This window comes from Balaenoptera borealis (genome assembly GCF_965194805.1).
Source record: "Balaenoptera borealis genome assembly, chromosome: 4".
Classification (NCBI taxonomy): Eukaryota; Metazoa; Chordata; class Mammalia; order Artiodactyla; family Balaenopteridae; genus Balaenoptera; species Balaenoptera borealis.
Window position 1 is genome coordinate 58,425,979 of NC_138861.1, and position 23,787 is coordinate 58,449,765.

General features: G+C 40.4%; 2 protein-coding genes across 2 annotated transcripts in view; one reads left to right on the forward strand and one right to left on the reverse strand.

The window, feature by feature from the left end:
• SHROOM3 (shroom family member 3) overlaps positions 1-17,657 on the reverse strand; it is a 533,396-nt gene extending 515,739 nt beyond the window's left edge. The window contains exon 1 of the mRNA XM_082389318.1: positions 4,941-17,657. The gene's annotated coding sequence lies outside the window, so the exon portion shown is untranslated. The remainder of the gene's footprint in view (positions 1-4,940) is intronic.
• SCARB2 (scavenger receptor class B member 2) overlaps positions 1-23,787 on the forward strand; it is a 69,131-nt gene that overhangs the window by 17,879 nt on the left and 27,465 nt on the right. Inside the window, exons 2-3 of the mRNA XM_082389378.1 lie at positions 1,929-2,086; positions 23,172-23,319. Of these exons, the coding sequence (XP_082245504.1) occupies positions 1,929-2,086; positions 23,172-23,319 (306 nt within the window). The remainder of the gene's footprint in view (positions 1-1,928; positions 2,087-23,171; positions 23,320-23,787) is intronic.

Below are 23,787 nucleotides of genomic sequence, written 5' to 3' on the forward strand. Positions count from 1 at the left end.
GTTTTCTGCATCCATTTATTCCGGTGCCACTTTGTTTTTCCCTGCAGAGATTCTTGGGATATTTTCCATTGAATAATAGAGTTATATCATTAAGTTCCCTTGCAACATTGCTTCTATTAAATTGGAGGCGTGGACTACTAAAAATTGGCATCCTGTTGTGTTCTGTGTCACAGGATGTTTTAGCATGTGATTTCTGTCATGTTTTGAAGCGGTCCCTCTGTTGATTGTCATTCAAATCCTCACCGCTAGGGGAGTGACAGGTGATATCAGGGGATGCTTCTCTTGCAATCTAGTTATTGTTTCACTAGTGGCCCTACATTGTCTTTATCAGCAGATCCCATTTTCCTCTTTTAAAAATTTTTCTCAGTGTTAATTTTTTTTATTCGTTATAAAAATTCAGAAAATACAAAATCTCATCCAGGAGAAAATAACAATGATCCAAATTCCAACATGCAGAGTTAGTCACTGTTTGCATTCTGGTTTATTTATTCTGTGTATGCTTTTATCCTTCTCGAGTACTTCAGTAATCTTAACTTTAAAAATGCAGTTTTTCTTTATTAACAAGTTAACTACTAGATATTAGCTTTCAGTCTATTAACTTTGGGTGCTGTATTAATCAGGCTACTCTTGCAATGCTGGATAACAAACAACCCCCAAATCTCAGTGGCTTATAATAGTAACATGTACTCCATACTCCTTACGGCCAGGTTGGCTGCAATTTGAGCTTAGCTGGGTCAGCTGACTTAGGCTGGACTCCTGGCTTCATGTCTGGTCTACACATTACCATTTTAGGGCCTTGGCTGAAGGATCACCAACTACCTGGGACAGGGCAACAGAGGGTGGCTGGTGGAAACTTTCCATGCCTCTTAAGGCCTCAGCTCGAAGTCGGCGCTTTGCCATTCCACTCACATTCTGTTAATCAAATCAAGTCACTTGCCACACGTGAAGTCTGTAGGGTGGGAAGGATACTCCTTCCGTAGAGGGGCCATGGTGTATTAGTTTGTGAGAGCTGCCATAACAAATACCACAGACTGGGTGACTTGAACAACAGAAATTTATTGTCTCACAGTGTTCTGGATGCTAGAAGTCTGAGATCAAGGTGTCAACAGGGTTGATTTCTTCTGAGGCCTCAGTCATGTTGGATGACAGCCCACCCTAATGACTTCACTTAACCTTTAATTTCTCTTTAAAGACTCTATCTCCAAATACAGTCACATTCTGAGGTACTAGGGGTTAAGACTTCAATATATGAATTTTTTTGGGGGGGGGCGGTGGCAGGGACACAATTTAGACCACAATCCATGGTAAGGGTGGGAAACGAAGGATTGTAGACGAAGAATACCCTAAGCACTTAACCTCAGTGTGGCTTAGCTTTCTCATCATTAAAACAGGGATATGCAAACCTATGTTAGGGGTTTGTTGGGGATTAGATGAGAAAATGCATGTGAAGCCCCTGGTGGTGAAAGTGGTAGAGCTGGGTGTGGTTCTACCTCAAATGGAAGGACCAAAGTGACCTTCTGGGGCCTCTCTTCCTGGTCTCTCACATGGGCGAGCTGGGAGTGCCTGGAGCTTCTCAGAGTGACCTGACTTCCACGGAAGCTGTCCGATCAGTAGACTCTTTGTGACGAAGCAAATAAGGCACTTCGGGTACTCAGACTGTGGCCTTGGTCTTGGTGACACCATGAGCTATGGCTCTAGCATCCTTTCTTTACCGCAGATATTTATAGAAAACCTGTTATGGCTTCTGAGGGCTGTGGGCTTCATATTGGCGTAAGGCGTGTCCCTGCTCCCAAGGGACAGCAGCTGAATGCCTGTGGAAAAAATAAGTGAGCCGGGAGGTCAAAGGACAGGGTGTCCCTCGTTCTGCCTCTGTGTTCAAAGCCAACTGCCTTACACTACGTAAATCCCCTTTTGGTTTTCTCCCCTAGAATATTGTGTTAAGGAATGGCTCGGAGACCTTTGAGTCCTGGAGGAAGCCCCCTCTGCCCGTGCACACCCAGTTCTATTTCTTCAATGTCACCAATCCAGAGGAGGTCCTCAGAGGGGAGACCCCTCGGTTGGAAGAAGTGGGGCCCTACACCTACAGGTGAGTCCCGACCACCTCCCTGCCATACCAGTCAGAAGATGGAGCGACCCCCCCCGCTGTGGCCTGAGCCCCCGTCTCTTCCCACGAGCAGCCTCTGTGTGCTGCGTGGGGGGCACACGTTCCGGCTACAGTTGTCTGAAATGCTGCTGGTGTTTGGCCCACGTGTGTCAGTAGCTTTGTGGACCTGGCCAGTCTCAGCCTGTTAACGTTTAGAAACGCAGCTGCTTCCTACTGAGGTGGCAGAATGTGGTTACTAAGCGACGGAGAGCTGCCCTCCACTCCCTGCCCTTTTAAGGTCGTCCTGCGATTTTCTTTGGTGACTTTTAGGGTCTTTTCCTATTTCCCTCCGCCACATACCTAGTTTTAGACCAGTTCCTAGAATTCATTGTTGGTCTGGAGACAGGCCTTTCTGTGTCTTCTTTTTTTTTTTAACTGAGGTATAGTTGACTTACAATGTTGTGTTGTTTTCTGCTGTACAGCAAAGTGATGCAATTATACATATGTATGTACATTCTTTTTTATATTCTTTTCCATTACGGTTTATCATGGGATAGTGAATATAGTTCCCTGTGCTACACAGTAGGACCTTGTTGTTTTTCTGTCTCTTCATATTCACTCCTTTTCCCACTCCTCCAGAGTACAAGAGATAACCAGGTGGCAAGGTGGGTTAGAGTCTTTGGCAGTGACCATCAATTCCAAACGCTGGGGGAGTTAGGAGCATTGCTTTAATCATTTTTTTGAAAAGATTAGTAGAGGGAGGTGCTGGGGGATGTTATGGTCAAAGTGTTTTCCCCACTGTTGCCGTATCCCCGCAACCCGCTAGGGCAGTAAACTGCCCCACACGCCTTGCGGTCATCTTTCCAACAAAGTTTCTCCTTACCAAGTTTAAAAAAAAAAAAAAGTAGAGGAAGCAGACAGCGAGATCTTTCTTCTTCAGAACTGCTGCATGGTAAAAATGCCTCACAATTCTATCGTAACCGATTGCTCAATAAATGGTTGCCAACTGATTCATTAACTGTGAGTCAGCACTACCTCAGCGCTGGAATTGAGAGATAAAAATCCTGGTCCCTGCCCCAGGTGCTCATGGTCTGACTCTGGAGTCGAATGACCTGTTGTGAACCTCACCTCTGCCACTTACTAGTCCTCCGTGCCTCAGTTTCCTTATCTATAAAGTGGGGATAAAAATAGGACATCCACCATGGGATTGTTATGAGGACTAAGTGAGTCAAGTACTTATAAAGTGCTTAGACTAGTGCCTGGCACAGAATTAACGCTAATTAAGTGTTTGATGTTATTATTAGTCTTAGGGGATTGTCTTAGTCCGTTCCGTGGAAATCAATACCCAGAACTGTAAAGATGAGCTTTATCATTATATAGCAGAATTTTAAAAAATAAACAGCACTTGGGTCCTCATTTTAAAAAGCATTTTTATACCTTTAATGCCTTGAGAAACTCCAGGTACTGGGTAGAACCAGGCCTGCATTTGAGGCTGTCCAGCTTGGTGACAATTAGAAGTTGAACCAGAATTAGGCTCTGAGCGTCCTGTTTGTTTGTTTTGCAGTTTTAACCATTTTTATGGTGATTAAAAAAAAAAAACCCACATAAGATGTACCATCTTGGGCTTCCCTGGTGACGCAGTGGTTAAGAATCTGCCTGTCAATGCAGGGGACTCGGGTTCAAGCCGTGGTCTGGGAAGATCCCACATGCCACGGAGCTACTAAGCCCGTGCACCACAACTACTGAGCCTGCGAGCCACAACTACTGAAGCCCACATGCCTAGAGCCTGTGCTTTGCAACAAGAGAAGCCACCGCAATGAGAAGCCCGCGCACTGCAACAAAGAGTAGCCCCCGTTCGCCACAATTAGAGAAAGCCCGCGTGCAGCAGCGAAGACCCAACGCAGCCAAAAATAAAATAATAAATTAATTAATTAATTTTAAAAAAATTATTAAGAAAAAAAAAGATGTACCATCTTTACCATTTTTAAGTGCAGTTCAGTAGTGTTAAATATATTCACACTGTTGCAAAACAGACCTCCAGAACTTTTTCATCTTGCAAATCTGAAACTGTATAGCCGTTAAATAACTCCTCTTTTCTCCCCACCCTCAGCCCCTAAGAACCAACATTCTACTTTGTTTCTATGAATTTGATTGCTGTAGATACCTCATATAAGTGGAATCATACAGTATTTGTCTTTTCCTGTTTTTGTTTTGTAACTAAATTCCTTCGGGCGAGACGGATGACTTCCTCCCTGCAAGAATAAGCTCGCCTGAGAACTAAGAAAAACCCCAACAAACAGTCTTCCCTCTGGGTCTCCTGGGCCTGTTCCTGTGATCATTATCCTCATCTGAGAAAAAGGCATGGGTTCTAATCATAACCCAAGGAAACCCAGTGTTCCATTAAGACACCTTCTGGGCCATTGTGTCTGCTGCCTTAATATGCTATTGTAGATGTGGTCATGGGAATAAATAAATCCTAGAAGTAAAATAGCATCCAACTGTTACCATACTTCCTGCATGTTCCCATCTTAGAGGGACCTAAACTGACTCCTGAGGGAAGCCTGGGAACATCTCACAAGGGTCCTTAACCCTTGATCCATGGATCCCTAAGGGGTCATGGATAGAATTCAAGGTGGTCTGTGACTTGGGGGGAAAAATTACAGTTCATTTTCATTAACCACTCACTAAAATTTAGCATTTCCTTTGAGTATAAATGTAGGCAACAAATCACAGCAGTGTTAGCAGTACCGTGGCTTCACCACTAATGGAAACACAGATATCATTGTGTCTCATGATAGCTGTTGCTCAAAATATCATTCATGTTCATAAATACTTCAAAATTACCATAATTGTGGACTTCCCTGGTGGCGCGGTGGTTAAGAATCTGCCTGCCAGTGCAGGGGACACGGGTTCCAGCCCTGGTCCGGGAAGATCCCACATGACGCGGAGCAACTAAGCCCGTGCGCCACAACTACTGAGCCTGCGCTCTAGAGCCCACGAGGCACAACTACTGAGCCCATGTGCCGCAACTACTGAAGCCCACGTGCCTAGAGCCCGTGCTCCATAACAAGAGAAGCCACTGCAATGAGAAGCCCGTGCACCACAACAAAGAGTAGCCCCCGCTCACCTCAACTAGAGAAAGCCCGCGTGCAGCAACGAAGACCCAACGCAGCCAAAAAAAAAAAAAAATTACAGTAATTGTTAGACCTGCTGCTACATCTTATTTAAAGTGTCAATAAAGAAGCACACATATTGCCATATCACAGATTTTTACAGTGACACCTGTATTTCAGTCATTGGTTTCCTTTGTAATCCTGGGTATTTTATTTTCTGTATGTAAAGACATTTATCTGAGAAAGGATCTACCAGGCTGCCACAGGGCCCAAGGCACAGCGAAGGTAAGACTCCCAAGAGCAGATCCTGTAGGTTGGAAGGCAGATTGGTCACTCACTGATATTTCATTTTTGCTCCATGAGTTTTCCTGCCTCCGGTTTTCACCCTGCCCTGGTCTCTCCCATTTCACGGCCACAGTGATCTTCCAAAGCACGCAGCTGACATTTCCTTTCCTTCCCTGCTCAGGGTCCTAGTGACTCTCCCTGTGTGATGTTCAAGGCCTGAGCACCCTGGCTCCTTCTGTATATATAGCCTCTTTGTTTGATTTTAATTTAATTTTTTGGCACTCTCAACCTAGAATTTTATTCTCTAACCAGAGCTAATTCTATGCTACAACCAGAACTGTCCAATAGAAATTTAATATGAGTGTCAACTTAAAAACAAAAACAAAAAAACGCGCAACGTAAGAGCTGTGAGTTGAGTTTATTCTGTGTCTTACGGAGGACTATAGCCTGAGCCTCTCAGATAGCTCTGAGAAACTGTTCCAAAGAGATAAGGAAGGGGAACTTCCCTGGCGATCCAGTGGTTAAGACTCCACGCTTCCAATGCAGGGGGCACGGCTTGGATCCCTGGTCAGGGAACTAAGATCACATGCCACTCGGTGCAGCAAAAAAAAAAAAAAAAAGAGGTAAGGAAGGAGTCAGAATATATATGAATTTTTTTTTGCAGGAAAAACATGTAGTCAAAACATCAAAAGATTACTTCTAATCACAAAAACAGACATCTCAAGTTAATGATCTTAGTGCTTTTCTGTGTACGGGAAGATGCAAGAATCTGAGGTCTTTGAAATATTTCCTTAGGTATGTACCTTAATTATCTAGGGGCTGGTATCCAAAGCACAAAATGCTTCCTGTTTTTCTCCATCCTGAATTCCCCTCAGGCTCACTTTTGGTGGGCAACTGCAGGGGCTAATGGCTTGATACTATAGAACTAAAAGGGCAAGCAACATTTTTTTTTTGTTTACGGTGCCCCACGTTGGTCATAAATTTGACCAAGGCTTGGGAAGCATTTCATGACCAATTTGTCCCACAGCCCTAGGAATGCTTATTCCTAGGTCAGGCAAGGATCTTAGTGATAGGCCATTCATATGCTATATCTGGCTTAGGCCCTATTAACAACCTAAACAACCTAAAATCCTCTGGATCTTCTGTTTTACTACTCTATTATGATCCAGGAAATGTTTTCCCCTTGTTGTTTCTTCCCATATTTAAAGTTGCGCTATTACAATTAACTTTATCTGTATATATGTAATATATATGTGATCATATATATATGTGTGATCAATTGCCTCAAGATAGTTAGCCATCATTAATTTTGTTGGAGGCCTGGTTACACATCAGGTAATGCAGGATACAACAATCTTATAAAATAGAATATAAGTAATATAACAAGTAACATTAATAAGATAGTACAGCAGAGAGACAAAAAGTATAAATAGTTTGAAAACAACAAAGAGAGAACAAATTAAAACAATGACTAGTATAACTAGTTGTAATCTGAATCTCAGTAAACCATCAAGTCCAGAGGGGAGCCAGTTAGAGAAGCCAAATTCTGGAGAGATTAGGTAGAGAGAAAAAGATAAATGTTTCATCTTCATTTGCAGAGGTATACTTCATCAACTTGCCACATATCATAGTTAGCATAAGAGGAAAGGTTTTTCTGGAACACAGAGATTAAAAGCCAGTATATTTAAGAAAAAAAATCATAAGATTATAAATCATATTTATCAGTTCATTAAGTTCCATATAATTAATTCTTGTTGATCTTGATAAACGCATCAGGTTTTCTATTAGAGTTTTATAATTTCTTACCCAGTTCAGTGGTATGATCTAAAAGTCATCAGAAACCTATATTTGTCAAAAAATCCTTTTTATGAATCTTCTTGAAGATTTTCATTTTTGTAAAAGCATCAGAGTAAAACAATGACTGTCTATAAATAACAAAAGACTTAAAATGGCATGGTTAAAGATTTGATTACAGTGCAGTTGACAAAGCAACTTGGTTATTTCTGTGACAATACAACATTTTAAGGAATAATTAGAATCATAACTGATAATATTATACTAGGACATATCAGGTTGTTAAGAATTCCATATAATTTCTAGAATATCTATGTTAATGACATTTACCCATGCAATATAACCTAAGAAGGTTTATCACCACTTATTTGACAATGTTTCCCATGTAATTTAACATATCAAATAAACCTAATTAGTTTAATATCTCTTTTGAGGATGCTTTGGGATCTCTGAAGCATCCGAAAGTTAGCTACAGGTCAAAAGGACTTCATTTAGAATTGACTTGGGGAAGTTTGTCAAAGATATCAAAAGGTTTAAAACACTTGGTCATATAGGATCATAGGTCACTGTGAAACAATACTTATTTACTTAACCCAAATGACAAAAGATTTTAAAGGCAAATACAGAATGTTACAACAGATCACTTAAAAGGTAGAGAAGCTTTTTTAATCTGTTATCAGAAACAGATCAATATTCTAAGAAAACTTTGTTCTCTTAACACAGAGAAAAAAACAAATTCTAGTGTCATACCAGCTTACTTTTAATGTTAAAATTTATTTACTCAATTAAATTTTATTTTAATCCTAGCCAGTCCTGACCATGTACAAACCTTTTTCTTTTCAGGGTTTCTTTCCCACAAAACTTCTAAAACTTTCTTTTTTATCTTCAGGTTTTGTCCTATGCCTTCCTTTTCTTTCTCTCTCTCCAGGACAAAATTACCTTCTTTTCCCTTAACAAAATGCATTTCCATTTCTTATACTTTTTTTTTCTTTCATACAAAGATGTTTTCCTTATTAATTTTAGTAGTTTTAATTACATGTATTAATTAGAATGCTTAACCTTGAAAACCTTAATTTCTTTCTCCAAAGAATACATACAGATGGCCAACAGGCACATGACAAGATGCTCAACATGGCTAATTATTAGAGAAATGCAAATCAAAACTACAGTGAGGTCAAAATGGCCATCATGAAAAAGTCTACAAATAATAAATGCTGGAGAGGGTGAGAGAAAAGGGAACCCTCCTTTGCTGTTGGTGGGAATATAAATTGGTGCAGCCACTATGGAAAACAGTATGGAGGCTCCTTAAAAAACTAAAAATAGAGCGACTGTATGATCCAGCAATCCCACTCCTGGGCATGTATCTGAAAAAGATGAAAACTCTAATTCAAAAAGATACAAGTACCTCAGTGTTCACAGCAGTGCTATTTACAATAGCCAAGACATGGAGGCAACCTAAATGTCCATTGACAGATGAATGGATAAAGAAGATGTGGTATATACGTACAGTAGAATACTACTCAGCCATAAAAAAGAATGAAATATTGCCATTTGCAGCAACATGGATGGACCTAGAGATTATCATTCTAGGTGAAGTAAGTCAGACAGTAAGTCAGACAGAGAAAGACAAATATTATATGATATCACTTATATGTGGAATCTAAAAAATACAAATGAAATTATTTACAAAACAGAAACAGACTTGCAGACATAGAAAACAAAATTCTGGTTACCAAAGGGGAAAGGCGGGAGGATGGGATAAATTAAGAATATGGGATTAACAGATATACACTACTATATATAAAATAAACAAGGACTTACTGTATAGCACAGGGAATTATAGTCAATATCTTGTAATAACCTATAAAGGATAAAAATCTGAAAAAATATATATATATATATACACCTATAAAGGATAAGAGTCTGGAAAAGAATCTGAAAAAGAACCTATAAAGGATAAGAATCTGAAAAAATCTGAAAAAGAATATATATCAATATGTATATATACATATATATCTATATCTATATATATCTGAATCACTTTTCTGTACACCTGACACTGACACAATGTTGTAAGTCAACTATACTTCAATAAAAATTAAAAAATTTTAAAACCTTAATTTCTAGTGAAAACTAAGAAGTAAGCAATTATGTACTTTTATGTTAGCATTCTGTGGATTGGCAAACTTATAAATACCATTTATGATTTTTAAAAACGTGCCCTTGGGGCTTCCCTGGTGGTGCAGTGATTAAGAATCTGCCTGCCAATACAGGAGACACGGGTTTGAGCCCTGGTCTGGGAAGATCCCACATGCCGTGGAGCAACTAAGCCCATGCACCACAACTACTGAGCCTGTGCTCTAGAGCCCACTAGCCACAACTGCTGAACCCATGCACCACAACTCCTGAAGCCTGCGCACCTAGAGCCCGTGCTCTGCAACAAGAGAAGCCACCACATTGAGAAGCCCATGCACCGCAGCGAAGAGTAGCCCCCGCTCGCCACAACTAGAGAAAGCCTGCGTGCCGCAACTAGAGAAAGCCTGCGTGCAGCAACGAAGACCCAACGCAGCCAAAAATAAATAAATAAATAAAGTTAAGATCTTTAAAAAAAAATAAATTAATTAAAAAATAAAAATAAATAAAAACATGCCCTTTTATGGAAAAATTTCCAATGTGACACAAAACATTTATTAATGGTGCTAAATATCTTTAATTTCTCTATAAAAGGAAGCCTATTTTCAGTAATCAGTTTTTCAGTATCTTTATTTGGGAATGATCTAGATATTTAGTACATTTCCATCATTTAACTTAACTTAGCAAAACTCTAAAATTTCAAGTTACCAAAAATCTGGAGAAACTATTTTTAAGTAGACATACCGTCATAAAACATAATAATTCTTAAACAGTACACTAAATGGCTCTTATCCCATTTATATCTATTTAACTCATTTGTTTCCAACAATTATATTTAGATTACCCATGAAAACTTCAGGAGACATTAGACCAAGTCAGCCATCATTCCAAGCTATTTTTCTTGCTGATAAATTTTATAACAGAAATAATATGAACATATTTGACTAGGTTCAATAAAAGTAAGACGTGTGTATTAATTAAACCAACAAACTTAAACTTTAAACCAAATATTAATTTAATATTGAATATTTCCCAGATCACGTGAACTTGAAATTCATTTGGGTTATTTTCTATTACATTCAAAAATATTTAATTTTTAAGTGCTTACTTTTAAGTCAGTTAAATAGAGCTCCTTTATAAATTAATGTTGATACTGTCTGGAGGTAGAGACATATCTATAATGTACACACAGACATATAACAGACATAACCAGAGATCTCATAACTTCATTTTATAACTTAGTCGTGAATCAGGTATTACAATATAAACTTACTAGTTTATAAATAACAGTTGGTGTAAGTTAAATGTATTTGCTTAGATGACTTAGCCTTTTTACAAAGACAGTTGCTTTCAATTCCCCAAAGAACTGGTCTGCCTAAATGTTATCAAATGATTGATTTGTCCAACTACATTTTCTTTAATTTGTTTTTTATATCAATGAGAAGATTTCAAGCTAAACTGGAAATTAGGAGTTCTGTGTTCTAGAACTTTAGGGTTCATTTTATCATGCCTTCAAAAGTTTGCACAAGGCATTCAACAAAGGCCCTCTTTCGGAGTGCACAAGTCAGACCCAGACCAATTTACCCTAAGGGCAAAAAAAGTCTCCACTATTGCTTTATTAGGCCCTGAATATTAACCCCCATTTTTTGTTTCATATTGTGTGGGCTCAGGTAACTCTGTTTCCTTTAGTATGTTTAATTAATACTGCCTTAGGGGCAGATTTATATGCTCTGTATTATAATATCAGGCAGGAGAAGCATTCCCCAGTGAGACATAATGTCTATCCCACAGTATAATCAGGCAAAAGAGATGTAACCATCTCACATAAAGCCCATTCAAATATGCCAACTTTTTTTTTTTAATTTATTTTTGCTTGCGTTGGGTCTTTGTTGCTGTGTGCAGGCTTTCTCTAGTTGTGGCAAGTGGGGGTTACTCTTCATTGTGGTGCACGGGCTTCTCACTGAGGTGGCTTCTCTTGTTGCAGAGCACGGGCTCTAGGCACACGGGCTTCAGTAGTTGTGGCACACAGGCTCAGTAGTTGTGGCTCGCGGGCTCTAGAGCGCAGGCTCAGTAGTTGTGGTGCACAGGCTTAGTTGCTCTGTGGCATGTGGGATCTTCCCGGACCAGGGATTGAACCTGTGTCCCCTGCATTGGCAGGCAGATTCTTATCCACTGCGCTACCAGGAAAGCCCCAAATACGCCAATTTTTAAAAAACAAATTGTTATCTCAATTCTGTCAACTCTTATACCTTTAACTTTAGCCAAGTGACCCAGGCCCTTTTGTCAATCTTTAACTTGATTAATTGGCCTGTTGCCTCAAGCAATTGCTGGTTAGGTATCTTAGTATAATTTTATTCCAGCCTTTAAAAAAAATTTTTTTTTTAACTGGGCTAAATAAACCAGACTTGCTTGGGGCCCTTTAATGTTGGGGGGACCAATAGGGGGTCTCTTTGGCCCATTCAACTTTAGGTTATGTTGTATCAAAGCATTTGGTTTTTTTTTGTTTGTTTTATTTTGTTTTTTGGCTGCGCTGTGCGACTTGGCAGGATCTTAGTTCCCTGACCAGGGATTGAACCTGGGCCCTCGGCAGTGAAAGCACAAGAGTCCCAACCACTGGACCACCAGGGAATTCCCTGAAGCCTTTGTTTTAATCTCATCAATGTCCATTTTATTTATCGCATTTTTAAATCACCATCTAAAGATTTCTATCCTGCTGGGACAAGTCCCTTTAAAATTTCCGCCTTGTTGGGAAGCAGTCTCTTGACTTTCCCCTCAGCATTTCCTATTCCCTTGTTAATCAACCTGATTAACGTTAATTAACCTAATGTTTTTATTAGTATCCTAAGACCCATCAAGGGAAAGCCAAGACTACAAATAAGGCTTCCCAAATCGTTTTGTTTTATTTTGTTTTAAACTATGGGAATTCTTAAGGTTAGGATCTTAAGAATTCCCATAGTTTATTCAGAGGTTGTTAATAAACCTCTGTATCTACCTTTTAATTTGCTCTTTTCATAGGTACCAATAAAACAGCTATTTATAATGAGAGCTCTCTAAAATTTACCAATTTAGAAGTTTCTTCAATTTAAAGGGTCCATTGTCTGGCCATTGATGAGTAGTATCTTAATAGTGATAAGCAGTAAGATGCAACAGGCATCCGCAACAAGAGAGTGCAAAGGATGCAGGCTTCACAAGATCCACAAAGTTTACTCCAAAGAATAGTCTAAGAAAATAAAGGCCTTTGTTGTACAGGTGGAAGCAACGAAGGTTGAGAAGACAAAGGTCCCTTATGGACTGGGACCCCTTATGACAAATTTTCCTGAGAGCTGGCACAGCCAGACAAAAAGACTGTTTGGAATCCCAGTCTATTTGATGGGTTGTCAAATGTACATCGTATGTGTACTTTCCTGATGGCGGACACTGTGCCCTCAAAACACAGAACAAAATGCCTAAAATGATCAGGTAGAACATTTACATGTCAAAGGCATAGGGAGAGAAATGCAAGTTCCTCCTAAGTCCTAAGAGGGCTTTTGTTCCTTTAAGGTCAGAAATCTGAAAAGATGTTTTATCAAGCTGGCTTTCTCTAACTGGGTATGCAAAAATCAGTTTTGGAATGTCAAAAAGAGCCCCATCTCAGCCATTTTTAGGGTGAGATTTCCTTAGTTCTCACTTAAGTACTTGCAAGTATAAATTCTGTACATCCCTAAACCTGGCTGGGTTTTAGTTGTTGGTTGGAGGTTGGCTTTCTGATACCCCTCATTTCTCTGTTTGAGAAACTGTTTCCTATTTTAAAGTTGAATTTGTCAGGAATAAAATTTACTAATGAAATTGTGTGATGGGCAATGTGCTGCTTGTGAGCTTAACCTCTCTAGGCGTTACCCTAGAGTCACTTCTGCTCTTCTGCATGTCTCTTCTAAAACCACCATCTGTGCTGGGATCAGTGAGTGGCCAACTGTCATACATGGTCCCCAGACAAGCACGTTTTAAACTAATGAGTGGGTTTCCTTATGGGACTCTGCTTCCATCACTCCCACAAATTTCTTAGTTGCCTGAGAAAGCCGTAACTGGCTGGGAGGAGCCTTGTCCCTCTTCCTCCGAGCAAAGCTTTCATGCGATATCTTCACTTTTATCCCAACAGAGTCTGTTAAGGAAGCCAAATTGAGGAAGGATGTCAGGTCAGCTTCCTACTTAATCACCGAGTCTGAGCCTCCTTAGGGTCCTTCAGCTGAACAACGTCATCCCAGTGGTTCTCACCTGAGGGTAACCTCAGTGTCTTTCAATTGAGCAAATACAGGCACCTCTTCTGGAACCTAAGTTCAAGGATAACCTACTCCGCATAGTGAGGAGTTTAACAACCTCTGAATAAACTCAGGATCTTCAGCTAAGAGTGGGAGATCCGGTACCAAGAGAGACTCACTTAAATTTGTCTGGACTCATTGAGGAGGCAGACTGGCACAAGGGGCCCTGCTGGTGTCAATCAAGGTTCTGGATCCTTGTAGAATTCAGGCGGAGGAGAGAAGTCTGCTCTGGGTCTTCATGGTTGCCAAAACTGCTGACAAAAAAAAAAAGGCACAACATAAGAGCTGTGAGTTGAGTTTAGTCTTACTGAGGTCTATAGCCCGGGAGACAGCCTTTCAGATAGCTCTGAGAAACTGTCCCAAAGAGGTAAGGGAAGGGCCAGGATATATGTGAACTTTTTTGCTGGAAAGAAACACATAGTTGAACATCAAAAAATTATTGCTAATCACAAAGAGTAGACATTTCAAGTTAATGATTTAAGTTGTTTTCTATGTATGGGGAGATGCAAGAATCTAGGGTCATTGAAATATTTCCTTAGATATGAACCTTGACTATCTAGGGGCTGATATCCAAAGCACAGAATGCTTCCTGTTTTTCTCCATCCTGAATTCCCCTCAGGCTCACTGTCGGTGGGCTACTGCAGTGGCTAATGGCTTGATCTTTGTGGAACTGTAATTGCAGGCAACATTTTTTTTTTCTTTACATGAGCCACATATGTAATTTAAAATTTTCGAGGAGTCACATTAAAAAAAAAGTAAAAAGAAACAGGAGAAATTAATTTGAATATTTCATTTACCTCCAAACTACTTAAAATAGTATCATTTAAACATGTAATCAATATTCAGAATTATTAACAAGGCACTTTGCATTCTTTTTTTCATATGAAGTCTTTGAAATCCATGTGTATTTTACATTATAGCACATTGAATTTAGGACTACCCACTTTTCAAGTGTGTTAATAGCCTCGTGTGGCTAGTGGCTACCATAGTGGACAGCACGGTTCTAACCAAACTCCAATTAATTTTATAGCCCTAGACACCCTACCCTGTCAGTAAGCATGCCGTTCCCTCAGTCAAGAAGGAGCTCCTCACCACCTCTCTCCGTTCTCCCCTAGGTTTTCCCTGACTTTGAATGCACTCTTCCTGGTATGTGATAAAGTGAAAGGGAAGAACCAAATCCTTTCATCTCTGAATATCCAGTGTCCAGTGAATATTTATAGAATAAGTGAATGAAACATCCTCAGCCATGGTTTAAATCCACAGGACACAAGTTGCTCAGCTAGAACCCCAGGACTGAATCAGGGAAACCCAGGACCCAAGGACAGGTTCAGGAAAGGGGAATAGGGTTCTGAAAATGAGTGACTTTGTTTAGGAACGGCTACTCACATGTGCATTACAAACTGCTAAGTGTTCCTAGTGGGGTTGAGTGGGTTGTGAACTGGGATTTGTAGGAAAGCCTGGCTTTTTAGGGAGACCTACAGCCCCTCTAATGGGTCTTTTGTAATCATTTGGTGGATCTGATCTCTGTCACTTGTGACTTAATTATGCTATTGTTTAGCTACACGGGGAAGACAGAACATTCCAGTAGCTCTGCCCCAGTATTTGATAGTCCCAAGGGTTCCCTCCAGACTGAGTCAGCTGTGTGCGTGCAAAGAAGGGGAGGGCACGCGGCCCCCCATTGGTCAGTGTGGACTGGCCTGGGGGTGGGAGTCTCTGAGATGGGGAGGCCACGCTGGGCAGTGCAGGGCCTGATTGATTGGACACACAATTTACAGTGGCACATTCCCCATGACTTTCACATATTCGTGAGTTCAGAATATTAGTGTTTTTGGAAAAAGATGGTGGAAGTTCCACATGTAGATAAAAAACCAGTCAGTCTGGTTTAAGGAATGTAGTGCGTTATTTACATTTTTATTAAGCTGTGGATGGATCAGCCCTGGAACAGGTCTGTTGACAGAAAACTAATTTGCCTCATGATCCTGTTGCTTAGTGACCTACTTGCCTAAAATTGTGTATCCAATGGCTTCTGCAACCTTTTTGAGATTTTTCATTTTGTCCAGTTTCTTTTTCTATTTTGCCTACTATTTAGCATTTCAAGAATTTTTTTTTTAATTAATTTGTCCAAGGGCTCTGTCAACTAACTTTCATGTTTCTAACATGTATTTGCTGAATTTACAATATCCCATTAAACATCTTCTCCTTGACTTTCTTAGTTTTGCTGTTTGGATTGTTAATTTCTTTTATAAGGTCTTATTACTGCTTTGATAGTAAGGAAAAAGATGGTGAGGGACAAATATTTCATAAGTGTTTTTTAATTATTATTCACTGACCATTAAGTAATACTGGATTATAAAGTAATCAACATGTACAATATCATATATAGCATTACCTTTAAAAGAGTAAAATATATTTTATATTATAAAAATAATATATATAAGCAGCAAAGATAAAGTTGAAAGTACAGGAAAGTAAAATAAAAAAATTACTGCCACCCTCCATCACTGTCTCAAAGATAACCAGTGCTAATGGATAGATTCTCGGTCATTTTCGCATGGTTGTGTTTTACTTTTACATGGTTATACTGTATATACTTATGCATGTTCATGCACATCCGTGTATATTCTACTCACTTAATATTACATCAGAGGTATTTTCCCATGTATGTGTTAGTCATTATACAAATATATTTTTGTGATGATAATATTCAAGATATAGAAGAAATATATTACTATACTTAACCACTCCCTTCTTCTTGGACATGTCTATCAGTTCTCGTTCCATCCTTTGATTATCACATGGATTGAATGTTCTCCTCATGTTTGCCAACCGATTGTGTTTCCACATTCTTAGTTCTTGTCCTTTGCCAGTTTGCCTGTCTGGGTTCCGGTGTGTTCATGCCACTCCGTAAGCTTTTTATATAATAACAATGTTAACCCTGTGTCACAATTGTGGCAACTGTTTCTCTATTGTTTGCATTTTTAATTTTAAAATTTATATGTAACCAAATCTATTCTTTAATGAAGTTTTCTATCATTTCTGAGTTTAAAAAGTCCCACTTCCTTCAAAGGTTTGATATTCAAGTCTATTTTCTTGTAGCTCTCTTTTTTTCACATTTAATTTCTTATGGATCTAATTGTCTCCTTACAATTTAGCCAAGATAGGAACTTAGTTTAAAGTTTCAAATGCTGTACTGTTATTCCTTTGGTCCTTTACTCAACTCTGAGCCAAGCTATATATATATTTTTTTTTTTTTTTTAAATACCAAAGAGATGGTAGAAAAAATTTAAATGCCATGGTTTTTGTTTCCATTACTGTAAGAGGATGCTTATCTCTTTTTCTAAACCTGACTCACTCTACTCTGATAGGACCGTTTTTCTCAAAATAGAAACAGAAATAGCTTTAGATAAATCCGTTTTTTAAAAAATCAAAGGTGAGAAAAATAGAAAAAGATCTGCTTCTTATCCTGTACAAAAAGGTGGTGACCAGGTGGGTTTTAAATGCATGTGGAGTCCTGGGTGAGCCAGCAGGGTCAGGGTAACACTTGGAGGACGGGGGACCATTTCCATCTTCAGCAGTGAAGCTGTTTCTTATACATCGCCAACAAACATGGGCCACCGCCCACCCCCTACCCAGTGCTTTTTCTCCGAGTCCTGCTCTGGACTCTGGGTTTTCAGTCTTTCTCCTAGTTGACAAGGCAGAGGTGATAGAAAGGTCAGCAGCCCGCTGTTCAGACCCCGCCTTTGGCCGGCCTTCCTGCTCTGCCCTCTCTTCTGGGTCGTCCCATCCACTCTGACTGCACTTCACTTCCCTGCCATGCCCCGAGCTGCAGGCTGCTCTTTTTTTTTTTCTTTTTAAACATACACAAAGTTGGAAGAAGCTTTTTATTTATTTGTTTATCTATTTTTGGCTGCGTTGGGTCTTCATTGCTGCGCGCGGGCCCTCTCTAGCTGCAGCGAGCGGGGGCTGCTCTTCACTGCGGTGCGCAGGCCTCTCACCGCGGAGGCGCCTCCCGCTGCGGAGCACGGGCTCAGTAGTTGTGGCGCGTGAGCTCAGCGGTTGTGGCTCACGGGCTCCAGAGCGCAGGCCCAGCAGCTGCGGCACACGGGCCTACCTGCTCCGCGGCATGTGAGATCCTCCCGGTCCAGGGCTCGAACCCGCGTCCCCTGCATTGGCAGGCGGACTCCTAACCACTGCGCCACCAGGGAAGCCCAGGCTGCTCTTTCTAAACCGCCTCTGCAGCGCGTCATCCCCCGCCCCACCACAGTTTTCTCACCCTCCACTTAGGAAACACATCCTGTGCTGTCGTGCGATGCTGCCTGCCTTGCTGTCCCTCTGCCTCTGTCTGGAAGCCCCTCCACCCTCCCACCCCCAGGAAGCCTACTCCTTCCAGAACCAAGTGTGCTCCTGCCCAGTGTTCCCTCAGGACACCCACTCCAGTTGCCCACCCCCCCCCCCCGCCCCCGACCTAGCACCTTGGGGTCAGCTTCAGAGCTCTTTCTACATGTGAGGTAGCCCTTTAAACAGCAGCCTGCTCTGCTCTCCTGTGGATTCTTCGAGGACAGGACCCAGGTCTTAACATCTCTCCATCTCAAGAACTTAGCACAAGCCCCCTCCTACATGATATTAGTAGCTAATGTTTCCTAAAGCACTTAGTATGTGCCAGGTAGTGTTCTAACTGGATGACAAGCTTATGTGGATTTAATTCTCACAACAACCCTACAAGGAAGGGATGCTGTTATTTCCATTTTACAGATGAGGAAACTGAGGCACAGAAGTTAGTAACGGATGAAGCCAGGATTGAATGCAAAGCCTGACAGTCAGATCTCAACCCAGACCCTACCCAGTGTGTTCAGTCACTTCTTATAGGAACCCTCAACAGAGAGCATTGGGTGAATGGAGAACAGAAATGACTTGGGACGTTGGATTATATGGTGGTATTGAATGTATCTAATTTATCCAGCACCTCTGAGGAATTAGATATTGCAGAGACGTTAGTTTTCCAATTGATTAAAATTATTCCTTTTGGTTTCCTTATCTCAGGCGTATTTTTTGCCTTCTGTGATGGTGAGATTTTGCCTAAACATTCAGGAGATTAAAAATTCTTTTTTGTTTTAAAAAGTAAGAACTTCTTTTAAAAAAAGGTTTTAAATGAAATATCTCTAAAATCAATTATGTATTTTCCTGCCAGATTAAACAGTTCATGGGGCATATATCAACCTTTCCTTAGTGACTAGGGCTATCATTGTGATTAACAAATAGTAAACTGTATTCTGAGCCTGTGATGTCCTGGGGCCTTTGACATCAATCAGTAGGATTAATTAGTATCTACTAAGTACCAGGGACTATACCAGGCACTTTCAAGTATGGTTCCTTAATTAATTGTCTAGGCCTACAATTTTGCTTTGCCTTTTTGTTTTTTAATTTTGTTTCTATTTCTGGAAGCTTCTTTGGTCTTCTCCGATACTGTAAAGCACTAGTCCATCACTTCTTGCTCTCAGTCTGCTGTTCACCAGGACAGCGCCCTGCCTCTAGTTGACTATGGTTGATCAGCTATGGGGGAGATTTGGGTAATGAGACTTGTTGCTCTTGTTACTAAACTCCCTCTCCTTTTGCTGTGACCTCCCTTAGGGTTTCCAGAGTGACAGGAGTGCTTGGAAGGGGAAGCCTTTTGGGTTTCCTCTGACTGTCACATGTTGTTTTGAGACGGAGGTCCCTTGCCATCCCTCCCCTCGGTTTTCCTGGCCTCTGCAGAGCTGGAGGCCACTCCTGACAGCCCTGTGGCACTGTCTTCCTTCAGTTAGATGGCTCAGCAAAGGTTGTGTGTCGGTCATGCCTGAGGACGGCTGATGGCTGGGGGAAGTCACCTGGTTAGCTGTGAGTGACCTGACATGAACCTTTTGTGCCTGCCAAGGGAATGAAATGTTTTTGTGGTTTGGGAACCCTTGGCTTTGACTTTTTGAAGTTTATTGAGAAACCAAGTCAAGTTACGAGGCAGAAAGCGATTGGAACATCCATGTGCAATTTCCCTTTAAAACATCAGGTTCTTACAGGGTAAGCAATAAAGAACTCATTTTAAAAGTCATCTTCAAAGTCAGTAAACATACATAGACGTAAACGAAGCAGGCTCTAGACTTGGAATTACTCAGGCCTCTAGGTGTATGACCTAAGGCTCAGTGAAAACAACAAAAAGTCTTGGGAAGGTCATCGATTTTCGTCATCAGTTAGAAAACTTGGCAGTGTTGGTCCCTGGCTTCTGAATCTGTGTTGAATCCCAGCTCTTGACAGCCTGGCCCGGCATTCTGTGAGTGCAAGGAAACTGGCGTTCACCCTGGGGTCGCTTTTTCTACTTCTAGTTCCCTGGTGTTCAGCAGGGCTAAGCTGGTATCCTGGGCCCCGATTATACACAGCTTCTCCTGGAGGAGTCTGTCCTTTCCCCTTCCCTGCAGGGCGGCTCTGGGACTAGAGAGGGGGCGGGGCCCTCTCTGCAGGCACCTGCCTTGGCTCAGGCAGGGATTTACCTTTGAAATTTCTTCTTTTCCTCCAGCTTCTAACAAATCCCTTTGCATTCACTTAGGTGTAGACTCAAGGAAGGCCTTGGACATGAAGTCAGGCTACCAAGAGTCTAACCCTGGGTCTGACACTTCTTGGTTAGTCCTGGGCAAGTTACTTTAGCTGAATCTCTGTTTCCTCATGGGTTATGATTTCTCTATGAGAGGGTTTTTGGTTGCAAGAGAAACCTCTAATTTAAGTAAAAAGAGCATGTATTGGAAGGCTATAAAGTGGGTTACAGATCCCAAGGAAACCTGTAAAGAAGAAAGGGGCAGGGGCTGGGAAAGCTTTAAAGACCCAAGTCACAGGAGCCCATGGGTCCTCATCTGTGCGTCCTGGGAGAAAACGTCTGTCTACTGTGTTTTCCATCCTGAGGCTCTGTGCTCAGGATTCCGGGGCTAAGGAAAAGGAATTGGGTACCACACCACTGCCCGGTGCAGGAGAGGAAAGAAAATGAGGGCTCTGACCAGCAGAAAGGGGAGTGAGTATCTAACAACCAAACGTCCAGCGGAAACACCCCGAACTGCAAACTGCACAAGGCTTTTAACAAGTATTTGTACGTATTCCTCGCAAACTGGAAGGGCGTGGACTTTTTTTCTCTCATACTTATTTAGATTTGGCAATTGCTAGAGGCACTCATTGGTTTCATCCTACAGACATTTAGTAAGCACCTACTAGGAGAGACCATCTGATTCAGAGGAGAGAGCACTAGGCAAGAATTAGAAGACTTGAGCTCAGGTTCTGACTCTTCCACTGCCCTGTGTCCCCATCTGTAAAAGTTGGACGAAAATACTTGCTCCGTGTGTGCCACAGGCTTGTCAGAAAGATTAAATGATATCAAATGGCATAGTGTGGTCAAACCCTTGGAAGAGCTGTACAAGTGTCAGATATTTATATGACTGTGTGTAGCTTGGTGCTAAGTACTAGAGAAGAACGAAGACTCATCTGCTTTTATGTATAGGTATGCATTTGTTTATTGTTTGCTTGTCTATTTTTATTTTAAAATCTAGAAAAGATTTGAAGCATACAAGTTTCTTAAGCTTACTTGCAATCTACGTGAGGCTTCAAGCTAATGTCTTCACAATCTAAATGATGTCGCTAAGCATTTTATAACTGAGTGTCAGACTCCATGGGTGTTCAGGGATGAGAAAGCCCACGTGTGGCTGTGGTTGGGACAGGCCTCCAGAGGAGGTGGCGGGTAGCGCCGCTGCCTAATGCCTTCGTACCTTTGTCTACATTAGCTCTGTTCAGTCGAAATATAATGTGAATCACATATGTCATTCCAGATTTTTCTAGTAGCCACATTAAAAAAAAAGAAACAGATGCAATTAGTTTTAATAATATATTTTTAGTTTACTCATTCTGTCTAAAATTGTATCATTTCTGAATGGATAAAGAAGATATGGTACACACACACACACACACATACACACCCACACACACACACACACACACACAATGGAATGCTACTCAGCCATAAAAAAGAACAACATTTTATCATTTGCAGCAGCGTGGATGGACTAGGAGAGCATTATGCTAAGTGAAATAAGAGAAAGACAAATACTGTATGATATCACTCATCTGTGGAATCTAAAGAATATAACAAAAAAGACTCACGGACATAGAGAACAAGCTAGCGGTTACCAGCAGGGAGAGGGAAGGGGGGAGGGGCCTTATAGGGGTCGGGGAGTAAGAGGTACAAACTATTAGGTATAAAATAAGCTATAGGGATATATTGTACAACACGGGGAATATAGCCAATATTTTATAATAACTATAAGTGGAGTATAACCTTTAAAAATTGTGAATCACTGTATTGTACTGTACACCTATAACTTATATAATATTGTAGAGCAACTATGCTTCAATTTAAAAAATAAATAAAATAGTATCATTTCAACATGTAATCAATATAAAAAAGTTGAGATATTTTACATTCTTTTTTTTTTTTTTTTTTGGTACTGGTTTTGAAATCTGGTGTGTATTTTACCCTTACAACACATCTCAGTTCCAGTTAGCCACAGTTCAAGGGTTCAGTAGACACAGGGCTACCAGGTGAGACAACACAGCCCTTGATGAAACAGGAAGAAGAACAGGTAAGCGGCAGAGAAGGAATGGACATGGCAATTTAGTGAGCATCTACTATGGACCAGGCAGGCTCAGGACTGGCATGAGGCATATTTGATGGACAAAACATCAGTCCTGTTTTTATGTAAAATTTTGATATTTTGTTCATCATGAATTTTTAGCATTAATTTTGATTTTTTAAAATTGCATTAAAGTATTATTTATTTTGATTACTGAGTGTTTGGGCACCTCTTACATTTTGTACCCAAGGCAGGTGCATCACTTCCCTCACCCTAGTCTCAGGCCTGGCACCAGACACTTCCTACCAACTTTGCCAATACCTCATTTGGGGGCACTCACAGGCACCAAGCTGAAATGGATATCAAAACCAGGAGTGAACTCCTCTACTTTACTAAACCTTAGGCATTCGTTGTGTTATATGGATTTTTAATTGAATTCAACTTAGAAATAAAAAGACATTGGTAAACACATTGAGATTGAAACTGAATCTATGAACTGAAAAATTTGAAAATATTTTGGGACCAAACTATATAACCCAGGAGAGAGTTCACTGGCTTTGATTCCCTAGCTAAGGTGACCCTTGACCATTGCATTTCCCTAATTATGGGGGGAAAGAATGAAAACAACACTTTTTTTCCTCTCTCCGGGGCCTCATTTCCTTTCCACATTATAGCTTAAATCTCCAGTGTTTAGGGGGTCAATATCTGCAGTCTCCCCCAATATGGGTTGTATTGGGAATGTTATATTGAAAATAACTTTGATGCTGAAAGAAAGGAAAAGTGTTACTTAGTAAAGTGTTGCCTATTTTCAAACGAAATCCTTTTCTTTTAGGGAACTCAGAAACAAAGAAGATATTCAATTTGGAGATAATGGAACAACAATATCTGCCGTGAGCAACAAGGCCTATGTTTTTGAACGAGATAAATCCGTTGGAGACCCTAAAATTGACTTACTTAGAACATTAAATATTCCTGCATTGGTAAGTAGGCATTTTAAATCTCATTATTGTGGACTTGAGAAGAAAGGAAAAAGCTAAGTTAAAGTCATTATGGTTTTACCTTTAGGAGCTATTAAGTTATATATGTGTGTGTGTATATATACATATATTTATTTTTTAAATGTTTATATATATATGTGTGTGTGTATATATATATTTATATTTTCCCCCTTCTTTAAAGTTCATTTCAGACTATTTTTGAGGTCTTTCAAATGCGGTCTTTTCAAATGGTGACAAAATGTAAGTTTTAGGATTTTTTCCACAGTTTCTTCCTGTGTGTTCAGCATCAGCACTTGTGGATTTTGGAAGGTAGCTGATAATTTTTTAGATATTTATTTACCCCTTGTTTTGGTTCAGAAACTGTAGCAATAGAACTCGCATACTACTTCTTAATTTAGCTTTCTATCTTGGATTTTTTAATTCTCAAAATATATATTGACTTCCCCCCGT